This window comes from Cnephaeus nilssonii (assembly GCF_951640355.1).
Source record: "Cnephaeus nilssonii genome assembly, chromosome: 15".
NCBI classification, from domain to species: domain Eukaryota; kingdom Metazoa; phylum Chordata; class Mammalia; order Chiroptera; family Vespertilionidae; genus Cnephaeus; species Cnephaeus nilssonii.
In genome coordinates this window covers 45157562-45170278 of record NC_137086.1, presented here as the reverse complement: position 1 = coordinate 45170278, position 12717 = coordinate 45157562, and the positions used below count along the sequence as shown (strand labels likewise).

General features: G+C 57.2%; 2 protein-coding genes across 6 annotated transcripts; one reads left to right on the top strand and one right to left on the bottom strand.

Annotated features, from left to right (window-relative positions):
• Nucleotides 1-52: 52 nt before the first annotated feature.
• Nucleotides 53-2521, bottom strand: TLX2 (T cell leukemia homeobox 2). The gene is made up of 3 exons (XM_079791861.1): nt 1727-2521; nt 1047-1284; nt 53-942 (listed from the first exon to the last, which is right to left on the bottom strand). Exons 1-3 carry the CDS (start codon nt 2124-2126, stop codon nt 726-728), a joined length of 855 nt encoding a protein of 284 aa, XP_079647987.1. The 5' UTR covers nt 2127-2521; the 3' UTR covers nt 53-725.
• Nucleotides 1099-11451, top strand: PCGF1 (polycomb group ring finger 1). Of its 5 annotated transcripts, none has more exons than XM_079791864.1 (11): nt 1099-1237; nt 7872-7990; nt 9267-9344; nt 9776-9881; nt 10032-10184; nt 10339-10410; nt 10537-10642; nt 10801-10834; nt 10929-11015; nt 11127-11207; nt 11310-11451. In XM_079791864.1, the coding sequence occupies exons 2-11, from the start codon at nt 7970-7972 to the stop codon at nt 11355-11357; spliced, it is 786 nt and encodes a 261-aa protein (XP_079647990.1). In that variant the 5' UTR covers nt 1099-1237; nt 7872-7969; the 3' UTR covers nt 11358-11451. The 5 variants fall into 5 exon arrangements, with proteins under 5 accessions (XP_079647990.1, XP_079647992.1, XP_079647994.1 ...); XM_079791868.1 differs by lacking the exons at nt 1099-1237; nt 9267-9344 and adding exons at nt 7495-7685; nt 9540-9668; XM_079791865.1 differs by lacking the exon at nt 1099-1237 and adding an exon at nt 7495-7685.
• Nucleotides 11452-12717: the final 1266 nt, after the last annotated feature.

Sequence of the window (12717 nt, the reverse complement as noted above, 5' to 3'; positions counted from 1 at the left end):
GATTTTCTCTTTCATCAAGTGAAAGATGAAAGAAGTTATCTGTCTCCCCTGCCACCCAAGCGCCTTGTGGGGGAATGTAGTCAGCAGTTTGAACACACACGGACAACATGAGGCTCAACAAGAAGAATCCTTAGCGATTATTTTACAGTAGAAAGATGTGATGCCCAACATGGATAACCCTCTGGTTCCTGTCACCGTCAGACTCCTTCTCCAGCACCTCTTCCATTACTCTGCTGTCATTGGCATCTTCCTTCCATCACACCTTTGGTACCCACCCGGCCAGTGCGGGCTGCCCCATCGCAGCATCACCTTTTACCTGCTCTGGCTCCGCGGAACCGCAAGTCCGACCCACCTGCAGAAGACCCCCGGAGTCCCTAGGGGAAGCAACTCCCATTGGCCAGCCCGCCCCCTCTCCGCACCTCATTGGCTACTGTACTGAAGGTCCCGCCCAGTCGGCCCCTCAGGTTCCAGCGGCCGTGGGACAATCCAAGCGGAAAACGGCGGGAAAGGTCGAGTCTCTGCTGGCGGGGCAAGCACGCCACGTTGGCCTGGGAGCCGGCAGTGGCCGAGGAGCCCTCGAGGAGAGCTCAAGGCCGGCTCCTCCTCACGCGCTGCGCTGCTGCAGGACCACGGCGGGGGCGGCCGCGCCACCCACAGCCCCGGGCCCCGCGCTCCACGCAGCGCCTCGGTCCGGAAAAGCTTTCGGCCCGCCGGGCAGGCGTAGCTCACACCACCGAAGCGAGCCCGGACACGGAAGCCACCTTGTTGTCCTCGGCCCAGGGCTGCAAGTTCTGCAGCGCGAAGAGGGACGAGTTGTGCAGGCAGAGCGGGTCCGGGGGCAGCGGCGGCCGCAGCGGCCGTGGCAGCGCGTCCTGCTGCAGGTGCAGGAGCAGTCGGCCGGCGCGGTGCCGCTCCGCCTCGCGCTCCTCCGCCGTCTGGCGCCTGGACGGGCGGAGATGCGGAGTCAGCGAGGCCGGCCCTCGCCCGCCCCGAGCCTCACCGCCAGTTGGTCCGGCCCCGCGGTCCCTCCCCGCCCCGCGCCTCACCGCCACTTGGTGCGCCGGTTCTGGAACCACGTCTTGACCTGAGCGTCCGTCATGCGCAGGGCCTTGGCCAGCGCCGCCCTCTCCGCCGAGGCCAGGTATTTCTGGCGCAGGAAGCGCCGCTCCAGCTCGAGCACCTGGGAACGCGAGAAGGACGTGCGCGGCTTCTTTCGCTTCGGCGGGGTCCGGTTTTGGTAAGGATGGCCGATGCGGCGCGTCCCGGAGAAGGGGGAGAGCGCGGCTGCAGGGAGGAAGAGAGAGCGGGGCCGGGTTTGCGGGGCGGCCAGGGGGTCCCTGAGAAGAGAGCGCGGCTGTCCAGTCCGCAGAGCTCCGCGCGCGGTCCTGACTGGCGCCCCCAGTTCGCCCCCGCACCCGTGGAGGCCTCTGGGCAGGAAAGGGCTCGGAAGGAACGGCCCTGGGTGAGGGGGACTGGTCCCCATGACTTCACCCCGCTCTCCCCGCGGCGTGGACAGTGGCCTTCAGAGAAGGGCGCGGGCATCGACGGGAGCTCACCTCCCACGCCCTCTCAGCGGCGGGACCAAGACACCTAAGTTGGGAGGGGATCCCCTGACCTGACCTGAGGGAGGAGTGTGAAAGGCGACCTGCATGTGGATCCCGAGGATCCAAGATGAGGGAACCCCGTCATTGTGGGACAAAACGGTGGAGGGGGTGGGCATCCTCACCCGTAAGCCGGTCCTTGGCAAAGCGGCGGCCGCTGTCCATCCACGGGAAGGTGAGTCCCGCTAGGCCCCCGGTGCCGCCCAAGCCCGAGGGGCCCGGCACCGCGGGCGCGCTTCCCGCGGGCGGCGGCACCGGCAGCGGGCGGTGCGCGGGGACGCGGATCACGCCGCCGGGGCCCAGGCCGGAGCTGCTGGGGAGCGGGCCCAGCGCGCCAGAGGGACCGTAGCTCGAGGCTCCGTGAAATCCACCTGAGAACGCCGCGCTGTCCCCAGGGCCCTGGCCCGCGCGACCCGGGCCTAGGCCGCTCCCGGTGGACTCCGGGCAGCTCAGGATCTGATCGATGCCGAAGCTGATTGGCTCGTGGTGCGGGAGGCTGTGCGAGGCCAGCACCGCCGGCTCCATGGGTCCGGGTTAGGGGGGGCCCGCAGGAGGTTCGGCGGGTTGGAGGGCGCCCCAGGCAGCTCTGGGAGCCCAGCCGCGGAGCGCGCAGGGCGGCGGCCTCAGGGGCCCGCGGAGCTGGCCGCGGCTGGGCGCCGGGGCCCCCGGGACAGCTTCATCCCAGTGCACGGGCAGTAGCCGCGCCCATGCCGGCCTCTGCGGGGCGTCGGTGCAGGAACTCGCATCCCGGGGGAGCGCGACCGACCAGGGTCCCAGGAGCGCCCTTCCGTCTCAAGCGCAGATGGACGCGGGGCTGCCGGGCTTCTGCCCGAGTCCGGGGTGGAGAGGGTGGCCGGCTCGGGCTGGGGCAGTGACTGACAGATCTGCCTCCGGTGGGCAGCGGGGGCTGGGGGTAGGGCAGGGGCGGGGCCCGGCCCGTTAAAGGGGAAGAGGCGCCGATTTGCGCCCAGCGTGGGGAAGACTGGTCGATAGGGATGGCGGGGGTGGGGTGAGGGGGTGGCCAGGGTGTAAGGAACCCAGCTCCGTCCGGGAGGGGCGAGAGCCGGGGCGGCTGCGCGCTGAGTCAGCCGAGATGCGCACGGCGACTGCATCCCCGCCGGCCTCCGCCTTGGGGCTTCCTCGTGGGCGTCTCTTCCCACACCCCCCACTCTTCGCCTCCCGATGGGTCCTGCCTGCGGACTCCCGGATTCGTTGTGCCCCCCGCCTACGTGCCCTCGAAGACCAAATCTCGTTGTGGCTTCCAGGATGCGATGGGTAGCAGCGGGGGACCGGCGCGGCCCGGGAAGGCCCGGGAAGGAACAGGTGTGGGCAGCGGTGGCAGGGCGCAGCTGGCGGGCCGGGGCGGGGGGCAGCCACTCTGGGCCAGTGTCCTGGGGCACCTCCGGGCCTCTTCCGTAGGGCCCCCAGCTCCTTTCGGGAGCGCCAGCAATTGGTGCCCTTGTGTTCCTTAGAATTTCGATTTTCTGAAATCGGTGTAAAGCGGACTCGTGGCTGAACGCGGGCCCACTCAGGCCGGTGTGAGTTTGGGGTTGCCTGTTCTGCCCCCCGACAGAGGACCACCCAAGAGGGACTCTGCGCCTCCACTCTGCGCCTAGGGAGTGGATTCTCACACACTCTCCCCCACCCCCCCCCCCCCACCCCCCAGGCGGAGACCCTGAAGCCTTCCGAGGAGGACCAGCCGCCTCATTTCCCATAGACGCTCCACCCTGCCCAAGCGCAGGAAACTGTGCCTGGAGCGTGTGTCCGAGAAGCGAGGTGGGGAGAGACCAAAGCGGTTTGGTGACCTTATGACCTCTGGCCAAGGACCCGGGAGCTGGGAGTGTGTGAACTCGGCGTCCTTCCCCAGGATGGGACCCCTGGCCGGGCGGGCCCCTTCGCCTTAGACCCGCCCCTGCCGCCGCCCGGCCCGGTGCAGGCCGCCATAATCGGGTTAGCTGGGTCGGAATTACATTACCTTCCCCGGCCCGACCCGGCCCCGGGGGGGCCCTGGCGCCTCCAAGCCGGTGAGACTGGGCGCAGGGAGGGGGGTGTTCTTCACATCCCGCGGGCGGGCGGGTTGGCACCGAGGAGCAGCTTGGCCCGCCTCGGACACGTGGTGGCCAAAGGGCCCCACCCCGATGTGCCAACCCCTAGCTCCTCCACCCCAGCCCACTCCGTGCTCAGCCCCAGGCAGCCGGTTACCCCATGGGGGCCAGCGTGCCTTCTCCTTCTAAGTCTAGTAGATGGGTCTCCCTAGGAGCACGGAATCTTCCAGTTGATTCTTCAGGATCTCCTGGGAAAGGCGCTGACTCTTTTCTCCCCAGCAGATGGGCTGGCAGTCTGGCGCCTGGGGCAGGGTGGTGGGTCTTTTCTCTCCAGGGAATGGAGGAATGATATTTGGGCATCTGGGCAGGGAAATAAAGAGGAGAAACAGGGAGTGGGCTCCCTCCCCACCAAAGCCACCAGCCCCTCGGTTCTCAGAAGCCTCAGTTTGAAGGCTGGGGGAGGGAGACAGTGGGCATCAATACCTAACATCCTTCCCCAGCCTTGTTCACACCCATCATCCAATTCTTCCAGCCCTTACCGCACCCTGTCAACCACCTCTTCTGAAAGGGGGCTGGGGCGGGGGTCTGCAAATTTGGCAGGTGTGTTCTGTTCTTGGTGAAAAAGACGGGCATTATCACCTCCCCTAGCCCTTCACAAAAACCCGAGCTCCCTTTCTCAACAATAGAGGGACGGGGCTACTAGGGCACGTGAAACCCGCTATTCAGGCAAAACCTTCTGAAATAGCATGGCTGGATCCCCCCAGATGTGAACAGAGAGGCTAAGGAGACAGCAAACTAACTAAGCCTTTGGCTCTGGCTGGGTAGCTCAGTTGGTTATTCTCATTCATTCTCTCTCTCCCTCCCTCTTCCCCTCCCTCCCTCCCTCCTTACCTTCCTCTCTCCTTCCTTCCCTCCTCCTCTCCCTCTCTTCCTCTAAAATCAATAAATAAAAAAATTAAAAATACATAAATAAAGCCTCTGAGGGGGACTGACCTGCACGTTAGGAGTTTGTCAGTCCCTTTCCCACTCTAGGGGGTGCGCCTCTGAGAAGAGTGTGGCATTAGTGTATCTCCAAACAAGCTGAATAAACCCTGGAATGCATCAATGAGTGAATCAATGAAAAAGACAAGGTCAGCATAGTATAGACCTGTATACCTGCTTATTATACATCCTGCCTTTTCAGGTCAGCACAGATGGCACTGCCACCCAGAGATTGCCTAACTCCGCGGTTGGCAAACTGTGGCTCGCGAGCCACATGCTGCTCTTTGGCCCCTTGAGTGTGGCTCTTCCACAAAATACCATGGCCTGGGGGAGTCTATTTTGAAGAAGTGGTGTTAGAAGAAGTTTTTAAAAAATTGGCTCTCAAAAGAAATTTCAATCATTGTACTGTTGATATTTGGCTCTGTTGACTAATGAGTTTGCCAACCACTGGCCTAACTGATCCTTTGAGCAGAATGGCCACAAACGAGTAGTACATACTCACCTTCTACAGAGTTAAAACTTTTTTTTTCAGTGCCCCATTTCAAGAACAAGGACTTTCAGTCTGTCAGCCACAGTCCTAGGAATTCCTCTGCTTGCCTTCACTTTGCTGATTCCCTGATTCTCTGGGAAGGGTGGTTCCTGCTAGTTTATGTGGAAGATGGAGACTCTGTGGTCAGCACCTCCACCTCCCATACACACTGCTTTGGGTTCATCTCACCATATTCTACATGCATGTGGCCCCCAACTCTTCAAGTTTTCAAGCCTGCACCTTCACAAGAAGAGGCCATATACCCAGCCTGTGCTTCTGTGCCTTCCCTTCCTTCCTGCTATTAGTATAGTATCCTTCCCCTGAGATGGTCCCCCCACTCCTGTATCATCATTTCTCTCATTTACTTAGTTCTTCCTACCCTAACAGTCTTAGATCACTGTTATCTAAGCAAAGTCTTTACCTGGCTCTTCATGAAAGATTGTTTTCTTTTCCCATTTCGTGCTGACACCCACTGCCTCCATTTCCTCATTATTTATTCTTTTAACCCACTGCAAGCTGGCTTCACTACACCAACCTTCTCAGGAAGCATCAGGATCCAGTGTCCATTATCCAGAAATCTCTGACATGTTTTACTTTGTTGATCACCAACTATTTCTTGTAATGTCCCTTTTTTTTGGCTTCCTTATATAATAGTGTCTTCTTCTATATCTTTGGACTTTCATAGTGACTGCTTATGTTTTTTTCCTCCACTGTCTTTTCTTCTTCCATATAGACTGTGAGCATTCTTTAGATTCCAGACTTCAGTTTTCTCTCTCTCTCCATCTGCTCAGGTTTCATCCATTTCAATAGCTCCATCTACTACATCCACCCAGAAAACTCTGAGACCTTCCTCCCTGGTTCTGACTGTGGTGCTCCAGCCCCACCATTCCAGCCTCCTGGGCAACTCCACTTGCCTTTGCTGCAGCCACCTTAAGTCCACCAGGCTGGGAGACAGGCTCTCCTCCCAAGCTCCTTACTCCCTCCTATCGTGCTTTCCTTTGAAATACTTCATATACAGCCCTTCCTTTCCATGCTCACTGATAAAAGCCTAATCTAGGCCATCATCACTACCACCTACATTCATTCATTTGTTCATCCAGGAAAAAAATGTTTTTAATCCTCATCTGAGGGTAATTTTCCATTGATTTTTAGAGAGTGGAAGAGAGAGGGAAAGACAGAGAGAAACATTGATTGGTTGCCTCCTGCACCAGCCCTGACCAGGACCCAGGCTGGGGAGGAGCCTGCAACCGTAGTACATGCCCTTGACTGGAATCAAACCCGGGACCCTTTGGTCTACAGGCCTACACTCTATCCACTGAGTCAAACCAGCTAGGGCCATCCAGAAAATTTTGATTGAACATGGCACTCTTAGTCCTCTGTACCTGGCACTGGAGATATAGATGTATAAACACAACAGGGGGGGAATGTCTATGACACTGAGAAGCTTACATTTTAGTGGGGGAGGCAGATGTAAAATAAGAAAAATATACAATACATTGAATAATAATTGCTAAAAAAGTAAAAATAAAGCAAGGGAGGGGGAGAAGTAAAAGGGTAGGGAGCTGTGATTTATCTAGAATGATCAAAAAAAAGGCCTTGTGGAGTGCCAGGCTGGTGTGGCTCAGTGGTTGAGCATCAACTTATGAACCAGGAGCTCAGGGCACATGCCCAGGTTGTATTCAGGGGCTCTGCTCCCAGTAGGGGACCTGCAGGAGGCAGCTGATCAATGATTCTCTCTCTCATCATTGATGTTTCTCTCCCTCTCCCTTCCTCTCTGAAATCAATTAAAAAAAAAGGGGGGGGGGGCCTTGTGGAGTAAAGACCTGAAGGAAGAAAGGTACCATTTTTACATCTGAACATTTCAAGTTGGTGACACAGTGAGAGTACATTCTGGTGTATCTGTGGAACAAACGGTGAGGGATCCAGTGTGGCTAGAGAGATTGAGTGACTGAGAGACCATGCAAAGCCTTGAAGACCACTGTAAGGCCTTGGCCTTTTATTCTGATTAAAAAGGGAAGCTGCCCCAGCTGGTTTGGCTCAGTGGATAGAGTGTTGGCCTGCGGACTGAAGGGTCCCTGGCTGGATTCCAGTCAAGGGCGCATGCCCTGGTGGCAGGCTCGTCCCAAGTAGGGGGCGTGCAGGAGGCAGCTGATCAATGATCCTCTCTCATCATTGATGTTTCTATCTCTCTATCTCTCTCCCTTCCTCTCTGAAATCAATAAAAATATTTTTTAAAAAGAGGAAGATTGGAAGATTATAAAAAAGTAAGGCACCCACTTTTAAATTTTATTTTAACAGCTTTCTTTTTTAAAAAATATATTTTATTGATTTTTTACAGAGAGGAAGAGAGAGGGATAGAGAGTTAGAAACATCGATCAGCTGCCTCTTGCACAACCCCCACTGGGGATGTGCCCGCAACCAAGGTACATGCCCTTGACCGGAATCGAACCCAGGACCCTTGAGTCGACAGGCTGACGCTCTATCCATTGAGCCAAACTGGTTTCGGCAATTTTTAACAGCTTTCTTAAGGTAAACCTGACATACAGTAAACTGCACATATTTAAAGGGTACAATGTGAAAAAAAATAAAGTGTACAATGTGATAAGTTTTGACATATGCATACACCCATGAAGCCACCAACACAAACAGGATAATGAACATATCCATCAACTCAAAATTTTTTCCTTATATTCTTTTTTATTCATATTTTACCAGAATTACTCTGAGCTGCTGTATTGGGAATAGCTTAAAGAGGGGCAACGTGGAAACAAGAAAAGCAGGGGGAAAAACACTCCTCATCCAGAGGACAGCTGATGGCATCTTGGACCAAAGAGGTAAGCAGTGGCTCTAGTAAGTAGGTGATTACAACATCACCACTCCCAAAACTTCTTGTCGCTTATCCACTCCAGTTCACTCTGAACAAAAATGTCTCTCTCCTAGGGTCACTCCCCTCTTCAAAAGAGCCAGCTAGCTCTCTATGGCCCACGGGCTAAACGTCCCAGCTCCGTCAAGTCCTGCTTCTTCTTCCACTGCCCTCAGATGCACACCTTGGCCTCCTTCCTGCCCCTCTCCGGTCCCTCCCCGCCGCACAGCCTTCCTCTTCTGTTTCCACCGCACTTCTCCCCCACCCCAGCTCTAAACTGTGCCCACACAGAGTCCCACTTCCTTCAGAAAGCCTCTCGAGGTCTCCGTTGGGATCCCTCCCTTCTTTCATCTCCAGCTGCCCTCGGTGTCGGTACTTCACAGTAAACTTACACTTGGCTTTAGTGCTACTGTGAGCACCTAGGGACGGCGGCGTGCAAGCCTGCGGGACCCCTGCGTCTCCCCCAAATGCAGGTCCCTGAGCTCGTGCTGCTGCAGGGACTCGCCGCGCGCGCGCGTCGGTGTGTGGCAGTGTCCTCGTCGTCCTCCCCTCCTCCTTCGGCATCTGCTCCGCATTAGTCTGTCCCAGGCCTCCGCAGGCGCCGATGATTGAATCATCATCATTAACGAGGGCCTGCCCCCCTCATCCCGGCGGCAGGGGGAGGGCGGTGCGGGGGCTGTAAGATCACTACCAAGTCTCTAGGGGCTCCTCCGCCCCGTCGCCCTCCCCGAGCCTCCGCACAGCCCCGAGACACTCCCGCTCTGGAGCCGGGAGGAGGCCCGCGATCGGGAGGTAGCTTCGCGTTGTCCAGCGTCGGCCGGCGAGGGCGACCTAACCTAGAGAGCGCGGGAGGGGCTTCAGCGTGGTTGTCACAAGAGCGGGGCGGCCCGGAGCGGGGGCGGGCGGAGACGCCCGGCCTTTGCGGGTAGGAGGAAGCAGGCTTTTGCAGGCTCCAAAAGTTCGTCCCGACGTCCGGTAGGGTCTATTACGATTATTACCACAGGAGGTCAGTGAGATAGGACCCCTCCCCACACACACCCCCCGCTCCCTAATTGCGAACTGAGGAGGGGGAGGGGCCACTGGGGCTCAGGTGAGCACACGGGGGAGAAAGGACATGGGCGGGGCCTCACGGAGAGTCAGCGAATCCGAAAAGACCTAAGCCCTCGTTGCTCGGCGACAAGTCCCGCCCCGCAGGCGGCACCGGAAGTGGCAGGCCGGGATCAGCCTTTAAGATGGCGTCTCCTCAGGGGGGCCAGATTGCGATCGCGATGAGGCTTCGGAACCAGCTCCAGTCAGTGTACAAGATGGACCCGCTACGGAACGAGGTGCAGGGGCGGCAGGGTTACTGCTGTGGTCGGCTAGCGGGGCTGACTGGGGCCGACGAGAGGACAGGCCGGGACCGGCCAGGCGCCCAGTGCGCCTGCGCAGAGGCAGGGGGCACAGTGCGCCTGCGCGGTTGCGGTCGAGTTGCCAAACTCTAGGCTGAGACGCCTGCGTATTGTGCCTCCGTCGTCGTGTAGCCTCCCCCGGGAAAGGAAGGTCGGGCCAGTCCACGTGAAGGGAGCCCCCGCTATGCGCGGAGACCTCTGCTGGGCGAAGGGGTAGTGTCAGCCCCCGGGAGCTAAGCCCTTGCTGACCGACCATGCAAGGTGCGGGGCTCGGCTGTGAGATGTGATGAAAGAGGGAACTCCCAGGCTGGGAAGGCTCCAGGGTTGGGATTGGGAAGGGTGATCGGTGACGGAGGGTGTGTCCGCAGGAGGAGGTCCGAGTAAAAATCAAAGACTTGAATGAACACATCGTCTGCTGCCTGTGCGCTGGCTACTTCGTGGATGCCACCACCATCACAGAGTGTCTCCATACTTGTGAGTTCCCTGCACCCTGGCTGGTTCTTCCAGGCCCTGGTTCCCACCCAGCTGGCTGTTAGCCTCTGCACCGCCTGCCCCAAACACCCAGGCACCCCATCCAGCCCTGATTCCCAGAGGGCCTGAGAGTCTGTTTTTCTTTTCCTACAGTCTGCAAGAGTTGTATTGTGAAGTACCTCCAAACCAGCAAGTACTGCCCCATGTGCAACATCAAGATCCACGAGACACAGCCACTGCTCAACCTCAAACTGGACCGGGTCATGCAGGACATCGTGTACAAGCTGGTGCCTGGCTTGCAAGACAGTGAGTGACCAACCTGACCCTGAGGGGCTTCTAGAGGACTGATGCTGGGTAGCAGCTTGAGGTGACAAGGGCTTTGGTGGGCATCATGTAGGTAAAGAGGTTGACAGCCAGAGGGACAGTTAATACTTTACTCCCATACTCCACTCCCTTCTAGGTGAAGAGAAACGGATTAGAGAATTCTACCAGTCCCGAGGCTTGGACCGAGTCACCCAGCCCGGCGGGGAAGGTATGTCCCTTGGCAGCAGGAGGGTAAGGTAAAGCCCCCAGAGCATTCCTCCTGCCCAGTTTTGCTCTCTGGGGGAAGAGGAGTATGGAATCTGTGCTACTCGCCTCACTACTCTGTCTTGCTCAGAGCCAGCCCTGAGCAACCTCGGCCTGCCCTTCAGCAGCTTTGACCATTCTAAAGCCCACTACTATCGCTATGATGAGCAGCTGAGCCTGTGCCTGGAGCGGCTGAGGTGAGAGCGTCAGCGACCCAGAGCCAGGGCGGGGCTCAGGGAGAGGGCTCGCAGTAAGGGAGTGTCTGTTCCCTTGAAGAGATTATATCATGGCTCTGGATGGGGATGGGGGGAGAGGGATGATAGTACTCCCTAACCTGTGTCTGTTTCCCCCCCAGTTCTGGCAAAGACAAGAATAAAAGCGTCTTGCAGGTGAGAGGGGCTATGGGAGGGCCTCTCTCAGGAGACTCGCCTCCTGGGGCCCTTCTCTCACACACCTCGTCTTCCTTTCCCTCCCCACCCTCAGAACAAATACGTCCGATGTTCTGTTAGAGCTGAGGTTCGTCATCTCCGGAGGGTCCTCTGTCATCGCCTGATGCTAAACCCCCAGCATGTGAGTATTCCCACGGTAGGTTTCTTTGGGAGGAGAAGGGGCTACAAAGGGAGGGAGAGTTTAGAGTAGACCAGGTGAGTTCCTAAAACTGTGCTCCCATCTCCCTGCTAGGTGCAGCTCCTTTTTGACAATGAAGTTCTCCCTGATCACATGACCATGAAGCAGATATGGCTTTCCCGGTGGTTCGGCAAGGTGAGCCAGGTCCAAGGCAGTCCCAGGGCAGGGGTGGGCCGAGGGGGCCTTTTCCGCAGGAACTCTCCCACTGACTACTTCCTCCCCTTGTTCTCCCCTCAGCCCGCCCCTTTGCTTTTACAGTACAGCGTGAAAGAGAAGAGGAGGTAGGGGCCAAGCCCCTGCCCCATCCCTCTCCCTGCCCCTCCCCAGATATTTATGTGAAATTAATTGTGGCTTTATTTTTTGAAATAAAAACTTTTAAAAAGCACCTCTCTTCTTCCTTCTTATCCCTACCACACACTCATACTTTGTCCTGTGTCCTGCTTCCCTCAGAAATCCTCTGAGTGTCATCAAGAAGGATGCCCCTCAGGAAATCACCAAAGGAGCGGGGTAGAGGACCCTACTTATGTAAAACCCAGAAGGTGAGCTGAGTGAAGTCAGGCCCCCACACCAGCTCATTTTGGTGAAGGGAAGTTTTTCTGGAGGGGAACTTTCTCTGTCCTTGAATGTTGCACCATGTGACAAAGGCCTGAGCGGAGGTGTCCTAATTCAAGCGTGGTGAGAGTAGGGCTTGGGTTGGACAGTGGTCACTGCAGGACTGGAGAAGAGTGATATTTTATTTTATTTTTTTTAATTTATTTATTGATTAAAGTATCACATATTTGTCCTCATCCCCCCCATTCCCATCCCAAACCCCTCCCCATGCATTCCCCCACCCCCCTGTTGTCCATGACCACTGGTTAGGCTTATATGCATGCATACAAGTCCTTTGGTTGATCTCAAGAATGATATTTTAAAGAAAAATCCGAAGATTTGCATAATCGGAGGAGGCCAGAAAAAATGGGGGCATGGGACACTCACAGGGATAGAATTGGAGACTTGGCTGTCTATACAAGCTTCCGCAGGCCTTCGGGTACCTGGGCTAGGTGAAGCCAGCTCGTAGAGAGAGTCATTGAGGGGGAGAGGGAGCCGGTGCCCAGGAGGGCAAAGGCAGCTCCAAGGAACAAGAGGGAAGCAGCAAGGCTACCCTCCACCGAGTAAGTCAGCAAGCTTCCTGGTCTGTGCGAGCCTGGCCATGAGCGCTGGGCTCTGAAAATAAACCAGGCCGGTGTTCCTGTTCTGTGGGTCTCTAACTGGGGTGGCCAGAAACTTGCAGTCTGTGTGTGAAAGGGTGGTTCTGAGGAGTGACGAGGGAGAGGTGTGGGCTAGGGGGAAAGACACCCCTGGGGACTTGGGTGGCTCAAGCAGCTGCAGGAATTGGGGCGTGTCTGGTTGGGGCTAGGCTTGGGTCAGGAATGCCCAGCTAGCCCTGGCTGGTGGTTCAGTGGTTAGAGCGTCCACTGGTGCACCAGAGGGTCGTGGGTTCGATTCCCTGCCAAGGGCATGTCCCTGTGTTGCAGGTTCATTCCTGTTCGGCCTCCCCTGTTGGCGTGGGGGAAGCAACCAGTCTTGGGTGTCTCTCACTAGATCAGTGATGGCGAACCTATGACACACGTGTCAGCACTGACACGCGTAGCCATTTCTGATG